Raw genomic sequence first — 18,703 nt, 5'->3', positions numbered from 1 at the left:
CCTACCGTGCACCAATGTTAGCCTATGGGGAAGGTCCCCATAAGCTTTCCTAGCAATTTGGGATTGAAGGAAAATCGTTCGACTGATTTACTAAAATCCTTCGAATTGCGCTAAATCCTTCGACTTTGATATTCGCAGTCGAAGGATTTAACTTCAAGGGTCGAATATTGAAGGTTAATTAACCCTTGATATTCGACCATTAGTAAATGTGCCCCTAAATGTCCTTTCTTTATAGTTCCCCTTTAAGTTAAATATACTGTAGGACCCAAAGAAGGATGTCATGAAATGCAACTGCCAGTTGTGCCAATGATAGCTTATTAGTGCCAGGCTTATTAATGTCCCCCATTCAAATTACATACAAAAAGCAATACAATTTGCTGTCATTTTTGCCATTGTTATCAAGGCAGTGATTTTTTTTTTCCCTGAATGGTTCAAAATAGTGTTTTTTTTTTGTTTTTTTTTAATTGCGATTGCATTTAAGTAAATATATAAATATATATATATATATGCCTATTTTAATTATTGGTTGCGTTATTGATTATTTTTATTTGACTGACTCACCCTTTCCTTCTAAATAAGATGCTCATTAGGATTATGAATACGGCCAAGCACATTTTTGGGTATTCACAACCATTTACTATTGTTACCGAATTAGAACCTTGTGTTCATATTTGTGATTTTCATTTAGACAGAGCACAAATATTCAAAAGTTCTTGTATTCCACCACAAATAAAAACAGCAGAGCCAGGGTACACTTTGCATCCATTTGTTTTTATTTAACTGTAACATTTGTGTTTTGTCCTTTTTTTTTTTTATTAAAAAACAACACAACTATTAAAAAATGTATGTACCATTACCTGACACATTAATGTGATACTCTTGCCATGTCTAGTATGGAAATGTGACTATGTAGTGGCTAAGGAAGACCTTTAATGCAATTGCCAGTTTCTCATACAAGGCAGAATGTTTTGAAATATAAATATTGATAAGTTTTGTTAAATTGCCCATGTGTTGAGTGGTAATAGGGTTATTTATGTATTGCCTTCACATCCCGTGGTCCTGCAGGAGATTTTTAATGGGATCCCTAATCCGCAACATCCAGAAAGCTCCAAATTATGTAAAGGCATTTCCCATGGGCTGCATTTTCGGCAAATTACATTTTTTTCAAAGTAGTATTTTTCTCTATAATAGTAATTAAGCTACATCAATATATTCATAAAGCTGTGAATTACAGGAAGTCCTTTTTCCATAGACTACATTTTAATCAAACAATTCACCTTTTTGAAAATATTTTCTCTTTAATAATAAAACAGTACCTTGTAATGTATCCCTATTAAGATAGAATTAATCTTTATTGGAGCCAAAACAATCTGTTGGGTTTAATTAATGTTTCAATTATTTATTAGTAGACATCCAGTATTGATATCCAAATCACATAAAGACCCCTTATCCGGAAAACCCCAGGTACCAAGCATTCTGAATAACAGGTTCCATATCTGTATAATGTTTACATTTTTAGTTGACGAGGTATGGTAATCCAAATTGCAGAAAAAAAAAAACGATGAGATTGTTTAGGTCATTCAACGTATTTAAAGAGGGGGTTGTCCATGTGTCCAACCTACTTTAGAAAGCAAAATTTTATTGGGGAGCAGGCAGAGAGCTGGGCAGTGGGGGGAAAATAGCCGGGTGATGCACCCAGCAAAAAGGGCCTTGGGAGAACGCTGTAAAACCAGAATTAAGCCACCATGAAGATATTGATTTCATTTTGAAAATCCTGATTCTTTCCCAAAGGATTTGGCCAAATCCAACCCCTAGAGGCCCATTTATCAAAGGTCAAATTTCGAATTCATGTGAATGTCTTTTTTTACTCTAATAAATTTGAATATACTAACAATTCGAATGGGGGTTTTTTTAAGAAAAATGTTAACGTCTAAAACTCGAACGTATGTTACCAACCCGAAAACTCGAATCGGATCGGACTAAACTCGAATCTAGTTTTTTCCCCTGATAAAAATTCGAATGTCAGGAAGGCTATTAGCATCTTCAAATGGGTTTCTGGATCCCTCCCATTGACTTATACATGAACTGGTGAATAGTCGAATTTGAATAGTTCCCAGGGTCCAGATATGATAAATCTCGAATTTAAATTCGAATTCAAGTTTGGATTCAACTCGAATTTGTGAGTTTTGACCAATAATCCAACTTGAAAACTCAAATTTCCAATTCGAACATTAATAAATCTGCACATGCAACTGCAAGGGGGGTGAAATCTACACACAAAAATGGTGACATTTCCTTAATTATGTAACCTAAAGTGATGTCTTTAAAGGAGAAACAAACCCCTTATTAAAAAGACCCCTACCCGCCACCCACATAGACCCCCCTCTCTCCTCCCCCCCCAGCCTAGCTGCTACCCCGGGCAAATGCCCCTAAATTTTTACTTACCCCTCGGTGCAGATTCAGGGATTGGAGTTCACGGCAGCCATCTTCCGGGTCTTCGGGAATCTGAGAATGAGACCGGCGGAGTGGCGCATGCGCAGTTGGAGCAATTTCCTGGTTTGCTACAACTGCGCATGCGTCAGAATGGACGAAAATTGCCAAATCGCGAAGACCCAGAAGATTGCTGTAGTGAACTCAGATCCCTGAATCTGCACCGAGGGGTAAGTAAAAAATTATGGGCATTTGCCCGGGATAGCACCTAGGCTTGGCGTGAGGAGGGGAGGTTTATGTGGGGTAGGAGGGGAGCCTCCTTTAAGGGCTCAGATTTGGTTTGACCAGGCACTTGTATTCGGCTGAATACTGCCAAAAACTTGGACAAAACCCAAATTCCAGATTCAGTGCATCCCTATTTAGGACTAACTAGATTCATCTGGGTATATACAACATTACCTAAACTACATAAAAGAATACGACTACAGGCCGAAAGGCTTTGTATAATTGTTTAAATTGAATAAGGATGTTCGCGAATAATGGAGATCATTGTACACCCTGTTCTGTGACTCCTCTTAATTTTCTGAACCTGGTAAACCGCAAACTAAACATACTTGCATTGTAGTTTTTATAAGGCACCTTGTTCAAGTAGCTGTGTTACCATTTCACCATATACAGGTCAGGGTCAGATATGGAAGAATCACCTCTAAGCCAGCCCCCCCCCCAAAAAAAAACGTACACAGTGACACTCTGATTAATATTATAAAAGGCAGTAGGACACATACTGGCAGAGGTGGTAAGATTCAAGTCCTGTAAGTCATAAGTAGTCTTTTTCCCTGATGAAAATTAGGAGGCATGTTAAGAGTCACTTGGATGCTACTTGCCTGCCAACAAAACCCATTACACATATTTGTTTGTGAATACTGCAAAATACTATTTCATATATAAATAACATATTTTATACAAGACAACTTTAACACTTGCATCCAGCAGTAGATTCAGAATAGATCGGCCTTGGTGGGTTTCTCATTTTGAAAGGTAAAATGTTTTATATTTTGTATAAATTGTATCAAACCTGTTTCCAAAAAGTTGAGCAAAAAGTTTTTCGTGTTCTTCAGTCTGGGTACCATCACTTCCTCGTGCAGTGTTTATTGGAAGTACATTCTTACACTGTAACAATTGCCATTAGAATTGAAACTCAACTCTTTTCAGAATGCAGTTCTATTTATCATTCTTGTGGGTGCAGGATATTAACAACAATACAAGACTTTGCAAGGCATTTCCTTAATAAAACATTGCAAAAAATTTGTTTTGACATTTTGAAAGCTGCACAATAATGTTGATTTTAGCCAAAAACGCTAGCGTGCAAGAGGCTTTTGTTATTTCTGTGTGTGTCCCGCCACTGGTGATTCCACAACACAAATGGGAACATATGGCTTTGGATTTTAGCTCTTGTATTCTTAGGGCCTAGCAACACAGGAGCAGCAGAACTAGAATACATCAGTATAAAGTGACACTCTTTGCCCTCTCTTTTAAAGGGGCCCGTCACCCAAAATAATTATTCCAAATCCTATTTTGTTATATTAATCAAGCAAAATTAACTTTAATTACACTATATAAATTATTTGAATTGGGTTTCCATCGGTTGGGAATTCATAATTATAGCAAGCAGGCAGGAGGCATTTTGTGGACACAGTTATTAAGGCAAGCCTTGCATCATCTCAAAATCTTGTTTGTGCAGCAGAATGGGGGACCTGATGTCCATCCCCAAGCACTGGCGACACAATTAAATGGTTAAAAGAACTGGGTTAATATGGCGAGGGCAGTGACATGTAGGAAGTGCTGAATGGAAAGTGAAAGTAATTGCCTGCCCCGCTTTTATGCCTCTTGCCCCGCCTCTAGGAGTTGAAACGGCAACCAATCGGAATACAGGTAATCGACTCTGGGGAAAAACTTTTAATACAATTTTCACCGCTGACACACTCCCATGCCTGGGATAGTCAAAGACACTGCCAGTCCATTACCAGCTGACAGACAATGGATGTACTGCACCGTGCTACACAAAGCCAGAGCCCATATGTTATTCAAATACTTTATTAAAATCTAGAAATAAACCCAATTTCAGTCATGGCTTAGAACAATGAAAAATCCATTCAAACATTTCTCATGTTAGCACAGAATTGATACATACAATTACAAGACACATTCAAAAGGGAAATGTATGAAAAGACGTAGCATAGTAACAGTGGGTACCCGCCTCCTGCTGAGCCTCCATGATGCATCGGTTACTGCTCAAGTGCCACAGAAACCAACGCACTAGTGTTTATTTATCACATCGATGGGGCACCACCACTCATATTAAGGCCTCTTAAAGTGGTAGTTCACCCCTTTAGTATGTTACAGAATTTTTCTTAGCAACTATTGGTTTTCAATATTTTTCTAATGGTTTCTGAATTATTTGCCTTCCTCCTTTTGCCTCTTTCCAGCTTTCACATGACCATGGCAGCCAAAAAGCTATGGCTCTGTCTGTGCAGCTATAAAGTTCTTTTAGTTACTTCTCTTTCTGTGCAGGTCCTCTCCTATTTGTCCTTCCAGTCTCTTCCACTGTCTGGCTACTAGGGTAAATTAAGCCATAGCAACCAGATACCTGCTAAAAGTTCAAACTGGAGAGCAAATTGTCAATCACAATAAGCACATTCATGCTACTTTTAGCTTTAACTAACTATATCTTTCTATCCAGACCTTATCCTATTCATTTCCAGTCTGTTATTCAAAGCACTATCTAGTTCCTAGAGTCTGCTAGATCATAGTAACCAAATTAGCAATTTAAACTCAAATCATGTGAGCGTCAGAGCTATGGAGTCGGGGTCAGGAATAATTTTGGGTATCTGGAGTCAGAGTCGCCAAAAAATACAGACAAACTAAATACAAGCACTGAAAATAATCAAATCAGATTGAAGAGTTTCTGTGAAGGAGGATATGACAGAAGCAATTCTGTTTGTAAGAATAATACTTTAGTTCATTTTGGATTGTATTTAGCAGCTATTCTATAGCTATATGCCAGGTTCAATTAATATATAAATGGGTTTAGGCTTTCCAATTGTGTTTGTTTTATGTAGATTTTTGTTTAGAATTACCAAAGGATGTGGTTTATATTTTTGAGCTTTGGCGGTGATAAAATGCCTTGTATGTTGTTTTCTTAACTTCTTTAATTCAACATGGACATTACATCAGGAACAGTAACACCAAAGTGTTCTAAAGTCATTAACATATAATATAGGGTTAACATGCACTGTTAAATGCTGTGTGTTTGCTTCCGAAAGACTACTAGAATTTATATAAACAAGATGTTGTGTAGCCATTGGGGCAGCCATTCAAGCTGCTGGGAAAAAGGAGAAACGGTACAGGTTATATAGTACATAATAGATAAGCTCTGTTCAATACAATGGTGTTTTATCTATCTGCTATGTAACCTTTCTCATTTTTTCCAGCAGCTTGTATTTCTGCCCCCATGGCTACACAGCAGCTTATTTATATAAACTATAGTAGTGTTTCTGAAGCAAATAGATGTTTTACCAGTACAGAGCAACACTACATGATCTTTTCATTACTTTGATACACTTTCAGTTTTTAGTATTCCAGAGGAGTCAGAGGTACCATACACTGAGGAGTCAGAGTTGAAGGATTTATGTAGCAACTCCACAGCCCTGGTGAGCGTTATAACATGAGGTCAAATGATACAAAATGACAACTGTAAAATATTTACTGCACCAGGTTAATTGTACAGTGAAAATGTTGTTAAAAAGAAATCTAAAAGCGCAGCAGGATTTAGCGGCCACTGTACAAATGCGACGTTGGACACCCCACAAAGTGATTATGTGCACACAAGTTTAGAAATTCCACTTTGAACACAGAGAATTACGATTAAAAGCAATTCAAGTAAAAATCCAAACCGTTTAGTAGAAAGAGATGTAGATTTTTTTTAAAAGCAACACTTGTCAGCAATTATTTTTTGTCTTTGCACTGCTTAAAGGAATACGGTCATCACGTAGTTCCTCCCCTTTTATAATACGATTATAATTTTATTCTGTTTTTTTGTTATATTAGAGGTTCCAGTTTTATGTATTTATAGAACTTATAACAATGGATGTGCAAAGCCTTCTTATATTTTACTCACTATTAAGCCAGCCACAGGCAATCGCAGCAAAACACTGTTTTCAGGCAAAGTGGACACTTTGGGGCAAATTCACTAAAGGGAGAACTTTTGCCAGCGTATGCTCTGCCACACTTCGTCAGGCATAAATTCATTACCACAACGCTAATTTACTAAAATTCAAAGTTGTGTCTCAGCAACCAAAACGCTGGCAACATTTCTCTAGTGTTAATTCGTCAGCGCAATCATTTCTTAGCGATCTTTAGGTAGCGTTAAATTCTGCCTAGCGAAACTTCGTTAGTACATTTACGCTTAGGTCAATTTGTATAGGGCGGGTACATATATAGGTCATATATATGTTTTTCAGCATACAGGATATGATGTCATTGACATAAGATTGAGGTGGATGTATCTTCATCTTATCAGTTCGCCAGGTCTAATGTGGGAAAGAAAACTCTGTCGAAAGAGGAAACGTTCTGTAAAATTAGCACTTTAGTGAATTTGGAGTAATGATCGTTCGCCTAAGCGAAAATGCACCTGGCAATAGGATGCAAAACTGTGCTTGTGACACTCTTTCGCTAGCGAATAGACGTCTACGCCTGTAAATTGGCAATGCCGCTGCAGATAAGATTTTCGGCCACTTCACCCTTTAGTAAACCTGCCCCTTTGTATTCTGTTGAACATATCACGTTTAAAAAGAACATAAAATCACTAGGGGTGCCAATTTGTTAGGCGCCTCATCGGTGAATATAATTGCTTACACCCTGCCCAGGGCACACAAGGGCCAAGGTTACTTGCACCTAGAGCAGGGGTGCCCAAAAGGTCGATCGGGATCTACCAGTAGACCTTTAGGTGGGGATCAGTAGATCTCAAGACTAATTCAACAAACAGCTTGTCTAAATCACCCTCCTGTTTCATGCTTTTCATTCAGATATTTATTTTGATACGTTTATATAAGAAATGGGTGTCTATGAAATATAACACTGTTCATTTTCTCATAAATCACTATTTAAGTAATATTTTTCATGGAACAAAATGTTAATGCTTTTATGGATATAGATCATAATGGGACAATATCATTTAGGGGCCAATTCATTAACTTCGAGTGAAGGATTCGAAGTAAAAAAACTTCGAATTTTGAAGTGTTTTTTTGGCTACTTCGACCTTCGGCTACGACTTTGAATCGATGGATTCGAACTAAAAAATGTTCGACTATTCGACCATTCGATAGTCGAAGTACTGTCTCTTTAAGAAAAAACTTCGACCCCCTAGTTCGCCACCTAAAAGCTACCGAACCCAATGTTAGCCTATGGGGAAGGTCCCCATAGGCTTGCCTAACTTTTTTTGGTCGAAGGATAATCCTTCGATCAGTGGATTCAAATCCTTCAAATCGTTTGATTCGAAGGATTTAATCGTTCGATCGAACGATTATTCCTTCGATCGTTTGATCGAACTATTTGCACAAAATCCTTTGACTTCGATATTCGAAGTCGAAGGATTTTCATCCCCAGTCGAATATTGAGGGTTAATTGACCATCGATATTCGACCCTTGATGAATTTGCCCCTTAAAGTAGACCCCGCATTAGTAAAGTATGGGCACTCCTGATCTAGAGCCTGCTGTCCATGTATCTTGCTCTAGGCTCATAGGTGTCCCTTGTGCGAGCTCAAACTTGGCGCATGGCAAATTGGCATCCCACAACTGATTTTCCCTATACTTGTCCTTTAAAGCTTTAATTTCTACTAATCAAACTCCAAGCAGTTACTGTCTTTGAGGGCATTTAGTATTGATCAAAATAAAAAGTAGAGATCAGATTATAAATTGCAATACAAATGCTAGCCTGATATGCAGAGATATCCAAATTGTGCTTTGTAGACATATTGATAAAGGTGTATAAAACACACTTAAATGAAATATGTCAAACATCCCCATCTTTAACACCACAGTACTGGTTATTTATTGAGCTGTGCAAACGATTTTATGCAAGTGTATAAAACTGTGATGGAAATAGAGGCGTTACCTTGAAGGAACACACACACACACTGGTGTTTTTTAGGCCACACCAGAATTTTTGTTGCCACGTGAAGTTGCCTCGATATTGAGGGGATATGTAAGCTCTTGAGGTTGTATAAAAAATTGATCTTTTAGTAAAAGTGTCAATTTACAGGTAGGCCCATACATATTTGTACAGAGACAACTTTTTTCTAATTTTGGTTCTGTACATAACCACAATGAATTTTAAATGAAACAACACAGATGCAGTTGAACTGCAGACTTTCAGCTGTAAAGCAAAGAAGTGGAATATTCTTGAATGGCCAAGTCAGTCACCTGATCTGAGCCCAATTGAGCTGCATTTCACTTGTTGAAGACTAAACTTCGGACAGAAAGGCCCACAAACAAACAGAAAATGAAAGCCACTGCAGTATAGGCCTGGCAGAGAATTAAAAAGGAGGAAACCCAGAATCTGGTGATGCCCATGAGTTCAAGACTTCAGGCTGTCATTGCCAGCAAAGGGCTTTCAAACAAGTATTCAAAATGAACATTTTATTTTCAGTTTTTTAATTTGTCCAATTACTTTTGAGCCCCTGAAATGAAGTGATTGTGTTAAAAAGATGCTTTAGTTCCTCATTTTTATGCAATCTTTTTGTTCAACCTACTGAATTAAAGCTAAAAGTCAACAGTTCAACTGCATCTGATTTGTTTCATTTAAAATTCATTTTGGTAATGTATAGAACCAAAATTAGAAAAAAAGTTTATGGGCCAAACTGGTATATTCAAACTAATGGAAAGGTGAATTGGATCATTTTGTTTCTCACTCCCAGTGAGTGATGTCCCTTGTGTTCTACCCAACAAAGGACGTTTGCAGCTTAATCACCCTATTCAACACCAGAAATAATTGATTAAATAAATGGCACTAGAAACCAGGTATAGTGATTAGCTTCTTAACTGCTTCCATTCAAAAATGTCCCTTACAGACCTTGCTGGAATTTGTTATAAAAGATCATACAACTGTAAAACATATACCCCATTTATAGATTCACAATCTGATTTTGTTGGATAATAAAATCTGATTATTGGTTAAATAATTTCTTCTCATTTGTGTTAACGACAGCAGAAATTTTAAAATTTCCCTTAAAAACACTTCATATTACGTTTGTGCTATATAAGCAATAACACGGTATTGAAAAAATGAAACTTAACCTTACTTAAAGGGAAACTAAACCCAACTATTAAGCTGTCCCACTGCGCCCCCTAGTTCTCAATGGACGTTGACAAAAATTTAATTACATGTGGAAACCAATTCACCAATTCTACTGACAAAAAAAACAATTACAGATGCAAGAGAATCGACCAATGAGAATGACGATTCCCAGCACTATGTCATCCATCTTGCTGTTATTTTACATACAAAAGATGATTGTGCCATTTTGGGGTCATTATATTCCACTGGAATCAAACATGGTGAGGAAGGACAGGCTTGTTCACTGCCGGGAAACTGTGCTTAATGTTTCCAACTCCACATGCTGGAACAAAGAACATGGAGCCAGATTTACACAGATCAGCTGGGAATCTCATTGGAGGATTATTTTGCTCTTTAATGCTGCTGGAGGCCCTGAAGACCTGGGGGAAAGTTTTTATGTAATATTGCAACCCTTGTAAGAATACAACACTGATGTTGCTGGACTACAGCTTCCAGCATGTTCTAACCTTGATAATATGTTAAAGTATGCTGGGATTTGTAGTCCAGCAACAACAGAGTAAAGTGTGGTTGAGTAATGCAGTGCAGCAGGGGAAAGAGGATTTTCACATACACTCTCTTGCTGTTGCTCATTATCGAATACCAGCAACATTGCTTTTACTCAATGAAGACTCTTGGCAGAGAGCAATTTTTGTAAATCAGATCCTATGACGTTGCAGCACACATCCATGGCAAACTTATCCTCAATCATTCTTGAAAAGTGCTTAAAGCCAGTCCTTCATCTGACATTTATATCTCATGTTTTCCATATGTCCGTAAAGTAAAAAGTGGAGCCTGTAACTTCCCAGCAAGCATTCAAAATCGTGAGAAATGACAGAAATTTAGGTTAATGAGTGTTTCAGTTGCCCCATCCCCAAGCATGGATTTTTAGCCATAAATCTTTGTATTTTAGCACTGAGGGTAGACAAGTCAATCACAGCTGTTTTCTGATCTGAGTTTCATTGCAGTTGTCAGTTTAGCTGAACTATAACTATAACACCATGTTACTGGTGTTAATCACTTCAAAAAATGTAAAAATGCACACTTGAGACTAGATTAATGTCAATGGACTCTTATATTCTCACCTAACCACAATGAATTTAGGCTTGGAGCATGCACAGGCCAAGACTTGATGGATTACAGGACGTGTGGACAATCACAGATGATGATCACTGACCCTGCAATAGAGAATAGAAGTCTGATGGAGGCTTTGAAAATGGCATTAAGGCTCCCATAAGGCTTTCCACGGCTCTGGGGAATTGATTGGTAAATTATGCTCCAGCATTTCAGAAGGCACTTCATGTGGACAGGCCCAAACCATCTTTTGTTTCACAGACTTGTCCTCTAAAGAAGATTCCATTTAGTATGCACAGTCTTCTAAAATGCTCACGACTACAGCTGGCAACAATGTTACAAAATATTTTCTCACGAATACACAGAGAAAAAAAACAAGCATTCAGCATGATCCTTCCATTACTTTCCTTAGTCTTCTCCAATATACAGGTATATGTATATAGGCTTACAACATGCCGTACACATGTCAATACTTTGCTTCACTAGATATGCAATCAGATTTCAGGTAGTCCTTTGTTAACTTTATGGCACACTTGAGGAAGACAGTTTTAGTTATAGTTGTGACGACAACTTGGTATGGAGTAGTTGTACTACAACAGAAATGTTAACAGTTTGAATTTTCAGCTAAATAAGAAAAGCAAAGCAGCTGTACTGGAAGACTCCTCTTACTGAAAAGAAAACTTGAGGTCCAGAAGATATTTCTGAAGTTCATCGGTAGTGACGTAAATAGACCAGTTTCTGTGCACTAAATTTTTCTCGGCAGAGAGGGCATTCCACCTAGAAATAAAGGCAGATGTATTTTCATTTGGAAAAAGCTATTGTCAACACGTGTTAAATTAAAAGGTGTTGCAAAATGACCTGAACCACAGTTCAAAAGCTACACAGAAGGATGTAAAAAGTAGTAACAGTCTCACGCTCTCTTAAAAGCCACAAGAGTGGGGGGATTAAGCCTGTGGAACCAATGTTGTAGTCTTGGCAATGTCTCTCCTTTAAAAGCTAGTGGCAGGGAGGACTAAGCCCTCTTAAAGGAGAACTAAACCCCCGTTAAGTGAAAACCCTAATCCCCTTCAACCCTCCCTGCTTTCTCCCTCGATAGTACCTTACTTGAAAAAATTGTCCCTGGCATTAACGTTGGCATATTCATGCAGAGTAGCGTAACAGAGTTCATGGGCGCCATCTTCAGTATCTTCGGATCCTCTTGTTTTCCTTCAGTAATCTTCAGAGCTTCTTGCATGCGTAAAAAAAAAAGTGTGTCGGCACACACTTACGAGAGTAATCTGAAGATGGCGTCCATGAACTACACTGTGCTAATCTGAATTAATATGTCAACATTAATGCCAGGGAAATTTTTCCAAGTAAGGTACTATGGAGGCAGAAAGCAGGGAGGGGGGCAATGGAGGGAAGGGGATGGGTTTTTTTAGCTTAAAGGTGGTTAAGTTCTCCTTTAACTGAAACCAATGCCCAGGTAAGGAGACACTTATCCCAAGATAATGCTGGGAGGTGCCAGCATTTGAAATGTATGTCTTATACTCTCCCTAAGAAAGCAATTGTGTAGTGTGACATCTTTGAGTTTACTTCAACAATAAAAGCATAATTGTGCATTTTTCTACAGAGAGCATAATTCATTTAATGTGCAAACCTTGGAGTTCATCTATAAGATGCACCTACCTGCAGGTAACTGAAAAATCTAATTACTTATTGGTTGCTATGGGTTCCTGCCCAAGTGCTCATTTGCCCAGAGTTTATAAATGATCCTCCTTGACTCTATGAAGGTAGCCTGTCTTTTACTTCTAGTAACTAAATTCACAGTACTTGCATGCTAGCCTCACCTTGGTGTTACACCATTCCGTGATGCACTCCCAGCAGAAGAGATGGCCACATGGTGTGGCTGTACAGTGTCTGCGCACTTCTAGACACAATGTGCACTTTGCACGGCGCTTATATGATTTCTCATGTGGTGGTGCTCTATAGATATAAAGTGGAAAAAAATTCAGATTTTAACATTGAAGTTCACCTTTATATAAACCTTACATTCTAAGCAACTGTCCGGTTGATTAATTATATTGTATGACTTTTTATTTATTAGACTTTGGGGCAGATCAATTAATATTAATCAAAGAAAAATACAATCATTAATAATAGTGACTAATTGCAATCATGGGTTTTTTTCTGACTAAAATCACAATTTATCTTGATTTTCATATTTTCATACGGGACCTGGGTTTTTTTTCGGATAATGGATCTTTCCATAAATTGGATCTTCATACCTTAAGTCTGCTAGTAAATAATGTAAACATTAAATAAACCCAATAGGCTGGTTCTGCTTCCAATAAGGATTAATTATATCTTCGTTGGGATCAAGTACAAGGTACTGTTTTATTATTACAGAGGAAAATCATTTTTAGAAATCTGGATTATTTGGATAAAATGGAGTCTATGGGATACGTCCTTTGCGTAATTCGCTTTCTGGATAACAGGTTTCCAGATAACTGATCCAATACCTTTACAACAAAATGGCAGCCATAAAGATGAATAAATCTGCCCCATAGTATGCTATCTCCTTCCAGACTCAATTGATATAATTGGTATCCCATTAACCAAAACCTCACCACATGACAGGTGGTTAGAACAGAGCCCTCTTTTGAATGATGCTATGGGTTGACTACGTGCATCCCCCAACCCACCACTTACAAATACTGCGCTGTCCAATGCAGGCAGCGTTTTTTTCAAAGGAGTAACCTCAATTCTTTGTGTAGCAATTCAAGGAAGGCAATGTGCATTGGATAAGTAGGAAAAAATACTTCAAGAAGAGTCCCTTAATGAAGGTGATGTAAATATGCCAAACCAATCTACCTCTGATGTAATTAGGGGGCCAGGTCAGATCTGGGCCTTAAAATGCCAAGAACTTTAAGGCCTGAGTGAAACAAGTTGAATATAAAAACGAACATTATGATTTATTAATGTACTTGCCTCTGGTAGGACATACGGCGAAGCACTTTCCATTTCTGCTGGGCCTCCTGCCTCTGTTGAAAACTATTAAACTGAACCCAAAGAAGCAGCATGAGATGAAGCAATGAGATTGCGCCAAGCAAAGTGTAACTTCTGTTCACAAGCTGATCATCTCCAATGGACCTTCGGACACGGAGCTGCATTAAGATTTAATGAAAGGCTTTAGAATACAAAAGTCGTCACCATTTCAGTTTGACTATTCATTTTCCCTGCTGGAACAATAAGATCCAGAATTGATAATACTTCACTGAATCTGTAAGTCCCCACACTCAATTTGCATCAAGGATTTCGCTGAGCTCCAACACCCCTCTGAAAATGAATGTATTCACTTGCTTAAAGTAGGGGACCATATTCATGTGAAGGGAAACTGTTCAGAGTTGATAAATAGGATTGAACTTTTATTTTTGGCACTAAAGCAGCGAGAAAAGACAAGCCCAACTGCCTATAAAGTGTTTTGTGCAGTCAGGTTGCTGCATGCTCCATTATGGAATAACAAGCACACCTAGCACACCACAGGACAGCATGCTACATTTTTAGGGATTGAACTGCTGTGCTATTTAAAATCAGCAGGGATCAGTGTGCATATGTCACAGAAATTCACCCGCTGTACGGCGCTGACCGAAGCACTCACAAGAGACGTATATTTCTTAGTAAAGATGCGGCTTTATTGTACACACCGTGTGAACATTGGCAGTAGGTTGGAGAGGAAACCTACCCGTTTCGTGCCCTAACTCTCCCGGCACTTCATTAGAAGTGGCTGGAATCCCATGAGAGCTGCTACTGGAGGGAGAGATGCTGCGCTGCTGCATGGGTGAGCTCTGCTTACTCTGTAAAACTTATCCTGTGCTTTGATCAGTGTGCATATCCCTTTAAATTGACTGACCACCTAAGACCTTCATTCTTAAAGGAGAAGGAAAGCTACTGAAGCAGTTTATTGCCAATAGATTAGCCACAATAGTGCAAGCTATAACACTATATTTATTCTGCAGAATGCTTTACCGTACCAGAGTTACCAGTTCTAGAAGCTTTATGATAGCAGCTGCGATATTGCCTTGGTGTGACATCACTTCCTGCCTGAGTCTCTCCCTGCTCACTCATAGCTCTGGGCTCAGATTTCAGCAGGGAGGAGAGGAGGGAGAAAGGAGCAAACTGAGCATGCTCATGCCCTAGCCCTGGAGGTTTAAACTGACAGTAGGAAGTCTAAAACAGAAGCCCATGTGTACACAATAGAAGGAAAGAAATTATGTGTTTCTTTTGGCAGAGGACTCAGAGCAACATTACTTTGAGGGATAGACCTTTCTGATAAAGCTTACTTAGTTTTACTCACATAATTGATTCCTGTGAAACGTTTGGCGAGATGATAGAATGCTCCTTTTATATAGAATGTAGCAAGATGCAGCCTTCTCAAGAAAGCAATACTCTGTCTGAAGATATAGACAGCCTTAACCAAAGTCTTTTTTTGCTGTTCCGATAAGGCAGCGATTTTTCGATGCACCCATTTCCACATCCATGACCTTCGATGTGATCCTGACGACAAACCACTGTGTGACAATCTTACTCCATCTGTTTCTATCTGAAGTTCGTGTTCCAAGCGCACTAACTCCTTGTCCAAAAAGTAAGGTAGCAACGTATGGCAACAGATAAGGGCTGCACGCTGAAACAAGGTTGGAACTTTTCTCTTAGATGAATCAACCTGGACAATATTGACATACTCTTCTCCCAGTGTTTGGTAACCTAGAAGATGTGAATACAAGTAATATGCCACAGGATCGGCAACATAATGCACACTGACAACATCCATTTATGCACAGGGTTGATAAAAACGACTTTTATTTTTTATTTTTTGGACTACTGGGCCAAAGTCCTAAGGTAGGAAATACCACTATGCGCAAGGTGGAATTTCGGATGTAGTGGCTTTTGACAACTACAGGGATACAGCCCAGCAGACATTAGCCTGAAGTTATACATAAGTAGATCCAATTTTTTTACTTGAAGTAAAGAAAACCAACAATACTTTTTAAATGTATAACTTACAAAGGAAAAGGCTATAAATGTGCACAGGGCTTAATTTACCAAACAGAGGTAAAACAGCTTTTTGACAATTTTTGTAGGCCTTCTCCCAGATTTGGGAAAGACTACAGTAAATATGCATCATCTAGGTTTATGTAAAAACATATTGGGTAGTCTTGTTCTCATCTGTGCACACTCACACACACCCTGTGATGTTACCAGGAGGGGAGGTGTATTAGTGTAAGACCACATGGGCCTATTTCCCAGCCTGCATATAAGACAGGTGAAACAGGCCCTCCGCTCATATTTGCAGCCTTTTGTGTCTGCACCCAGACATGCTGCATTGTCCCAGGCGGATTTAAGCACTGAAACGTGCGAGTATGCATATCAGCACCAAATCCATTCAGTGTGTCTGCGCCCCAACAACGCAGTGGCTCTGGGTACAGACACCTTACTAAGCGGATGCCTGTGAATCACCCCCTTGCAGCATGAGCCTTAGTAAAACACATATAATTCTAGAATGGTTAGTCATGAAAGGATAACAACAAAGTTTTTACCTGAAAAAGTTGTTAGACAATAGTATGCAAGATCAGAGAATAACTCGATTTCCTTTCTCCACTGCAGCCATTTCTTGGCACCTACAGAATTGTAAGAAATGTATGATCAGTTGCAAATGACAGATACAACACTGATGAAAGGACTGGGCCCATACTAAAACATATAGCCATGTTCGACAGAAAAAATATACTTACAGTATTCACATATATACAGGGCCTGGCAAAAGTATTCAGCATTTAAAACTTTAAAGGAGAAACAAATCCTTAATAAAAAAAACCCTAAACCTCTACGCTACATAGACCACCCTCCCTTCAGCCCCCAGCCTAGCTACCCCCCGAGCAAATGCCCTAACTCTTTACTTACCCCTCTGTGCAGATTCTGTCCAGCTGTGTTCGCGGCAGCCATCTTCCTCTCTTCGGAATAAGACTGGCAAAGCGGCACATACGCAGATGAAGAAATTTTCTGTCTTGGCATAACTGCGCATGCGCAGAAACTCACGAAAATTACTGAAGCGCTTGTCTCATTCCGAAGATCACCGAAGCGGCTGAAGATGGCGCCGTGAACTCCACTGGACAGAATGTGCACGGAGGGGTAAGTAAAGAGTAGGAATGCACCAAATCCACTATTTTGGATTCGGCCGAATCCCCGAATCCTTCGCATAAGATTTGGCCGAATACCGAACTGAATCCTAATTTGCATATGCAAATTAGGGGTGGAAAGGGGCAAAAATGTTCACTTCCTTTGTTCGTGACAAAAAGTCACGCGATTTCCTCCCACCCCTAATTTGCATATGCAAATTAGGATTCGGTTCGGATGGGCAGAAGGATTCACCCAAATCCGAATTCTGCTGAAAAAGGCTGAATCCCGAACCGAATCCTGGATTTAGTGCATCCCTAGTAAAGAGTTAGGGGCATTTGCCCGAGGAGCAGCTAGGCTGGTGGGGAGGAGGGAGGGGGTCTATATAGGGTAGGGGTTTTTTTTTACTAAGGGTTTCTTTCTCCTTTAAGCCTTTTGGGATAAGCATGCATCAGCTTTGTTCTGGTGTTGCTGGTGTCCAGCAGCAAGTAAAAAAACTAAAGCAAAAAAAAGAGATTGCTTGCCAAGGGTTACTCCCTAGATCAGGGATCCCAAACCTTTTTCACCCGTGAGCAACATTCAGATGTAAAAAGAGTTTGGGAGCAACACAAGCATGAAAAATATTCTTGGGTGGTGCCAAATAAGGGCTGTGATTGGCTATTGGTAGCCCCTATGTGGACTGGCAGCCTAAATGAGACTGTTTGGCAGTACACGTTTTTTATACAACCAAAACTTGCCTCTAAGCCTGGAATTCATAAATAAGCTCCTGCTTTGAAGCCACTGAGAGCAACATCCAAGGGGTTGGAGAGCAACATGTTGCTAGTGATCTACTGGTTGGGGATCACCGCCCTAGGCCTCGATGATGATACCAGTGCTACACCTCCCAGCACTCAAGAGATGTCTACATACCCCACATGTAAGAAATTGCACACGTTAGTCCAGGTGCAGTAACCCATAGCAACCATTTCATGTGACAGCTAAATGCTACCTTCTTTTCTGTTGCTATGGATTACTGCACCTGACAAAATGGACTGTCTTTCATTACATCATTTCCTTTTTATGGAATAGTGCACAGGGAATCAACATCGCCACACTCCAGTGCAGAGTCTTACCCGCAAATGCCTGGCACACCTCATGAGCCTGGCCCCTCAAGCTGCCCTGGAACTGTTCATCCTTCTGGCTGCTGCGGATAAGCTGAGGCCTATTAGCAGATGAGAAGGCCATGAGTCCTGCGCTCTTGCGCCGACACGTTTACACCTCATGCCCCAAAGCCGAGACCTGTCAATGCCTGCCCCAGATCGATTTCACTTCGGCTACTTCCGGGGCGCCTTGCGTCTGCGTGCGTGCGGGGCGGAGCCTTATGGGACCTTTGTTCTCGGACGTAAATTTTTGGGTGGTGCTGGGAAATGTAGTTTCTTTAGTGGAAGTTCACAAGCTTGGCGGTGTGACAGCAGCTCATTTTACTATTATGTTAGTGCACATTCCTCATGGACTTCTCTGTCCTCTTTCTTTGTGCAATTCCTAGGGAAACGTTTAGTGTTCTCTGTCATTCTTCGAGTCCTAGGTTCGTCCAAATAGTGACGTAATTAAGACAAAAAAGGCCTGAGGTGAACCTTGTCTAACGCGTGGGTTGGCTCAGCTGATAGATCTGACCCT

At 39.5% G+C, this 18,703-nt stretch overlaps 1 protein-coding gene across 1 annotated transcript; it reads right to left on the bottom strand.

The window, feature by feature from the left end:
- Positions 1-10,591: 10,591 nt before the first annotated feature.
- On the bottom strand, positions 10,592-18,397 carry pex10.L (peroxisomal biogenesis factor 10 L homeolog). Its single transcript, XM_018226001.2, has 6 exons — positions 18,160-18,397; positions 16,471-16,551; positions 15,231-15,637; positions 13,865-14,040; positions 12,724-12,859; positions 10,592-11,671 (listed from the first exon to the last, which is right to left on the bottom strand). Exons 1-6 carry the CDS (start codon positions 18,269-18,271, stop codon positions 11,603-11,605), a joined length of 981 nt encoding a protein of 326 aa, XP_018081490.1. The 5' UTR covers positions 18,272-18,397; the 3' UTR covers positions 10,592-11,602.
- Positions 18,398-18,703: the final 306 nt, after the last annotated feature.

The sequence above is a fragment of the Xenopus laevis genome, chromosome 7L (genome assembly GCF_017654675.1).
Source record: "Xenopus laevis strain J_2021 chromosome 7L, Xenopus_laevis_v10.1, whole genome shotgun sequence".
In the NCBI taxonomy this organism is placed as follows: Eukaryota; Metazoa; Chordata; class Amphibia; order Anura; family Pipidae; genus Xenopus; species Xenopus laevis.
This window is presented reverse-complemented; position numbering and strand designations above follow the sequence as displayed.

What these genes read in the sequence shown, in the direction of transcription:
- pex10.L (XM_018226001.2), bottom strand. Translation starts at nt 18,271, where the DNA reads ATGGCCTTCTCATCTGCTAATAGGCCTCAGCTTATCCGCAGCAGCCAG. An exon ending in GTTTCACAGGAATCAATTAT is followed by an intron (nt 14,041 to 15,230) that starts GTGAGTAAAACT and finishes ATCTTAATGCAG; the next exon opens with CTCCGTGTCCGAAGGTCCAT. An exon ending in CGGAATGGTGTAACACCAAG is followed by an intron (nt 11,672 to 12,723) that starts GTGAGGCTAGCA and finishes CTTTATTTCTAG; the next exon opens with GTGGAATGCCCTCTCTGCCG.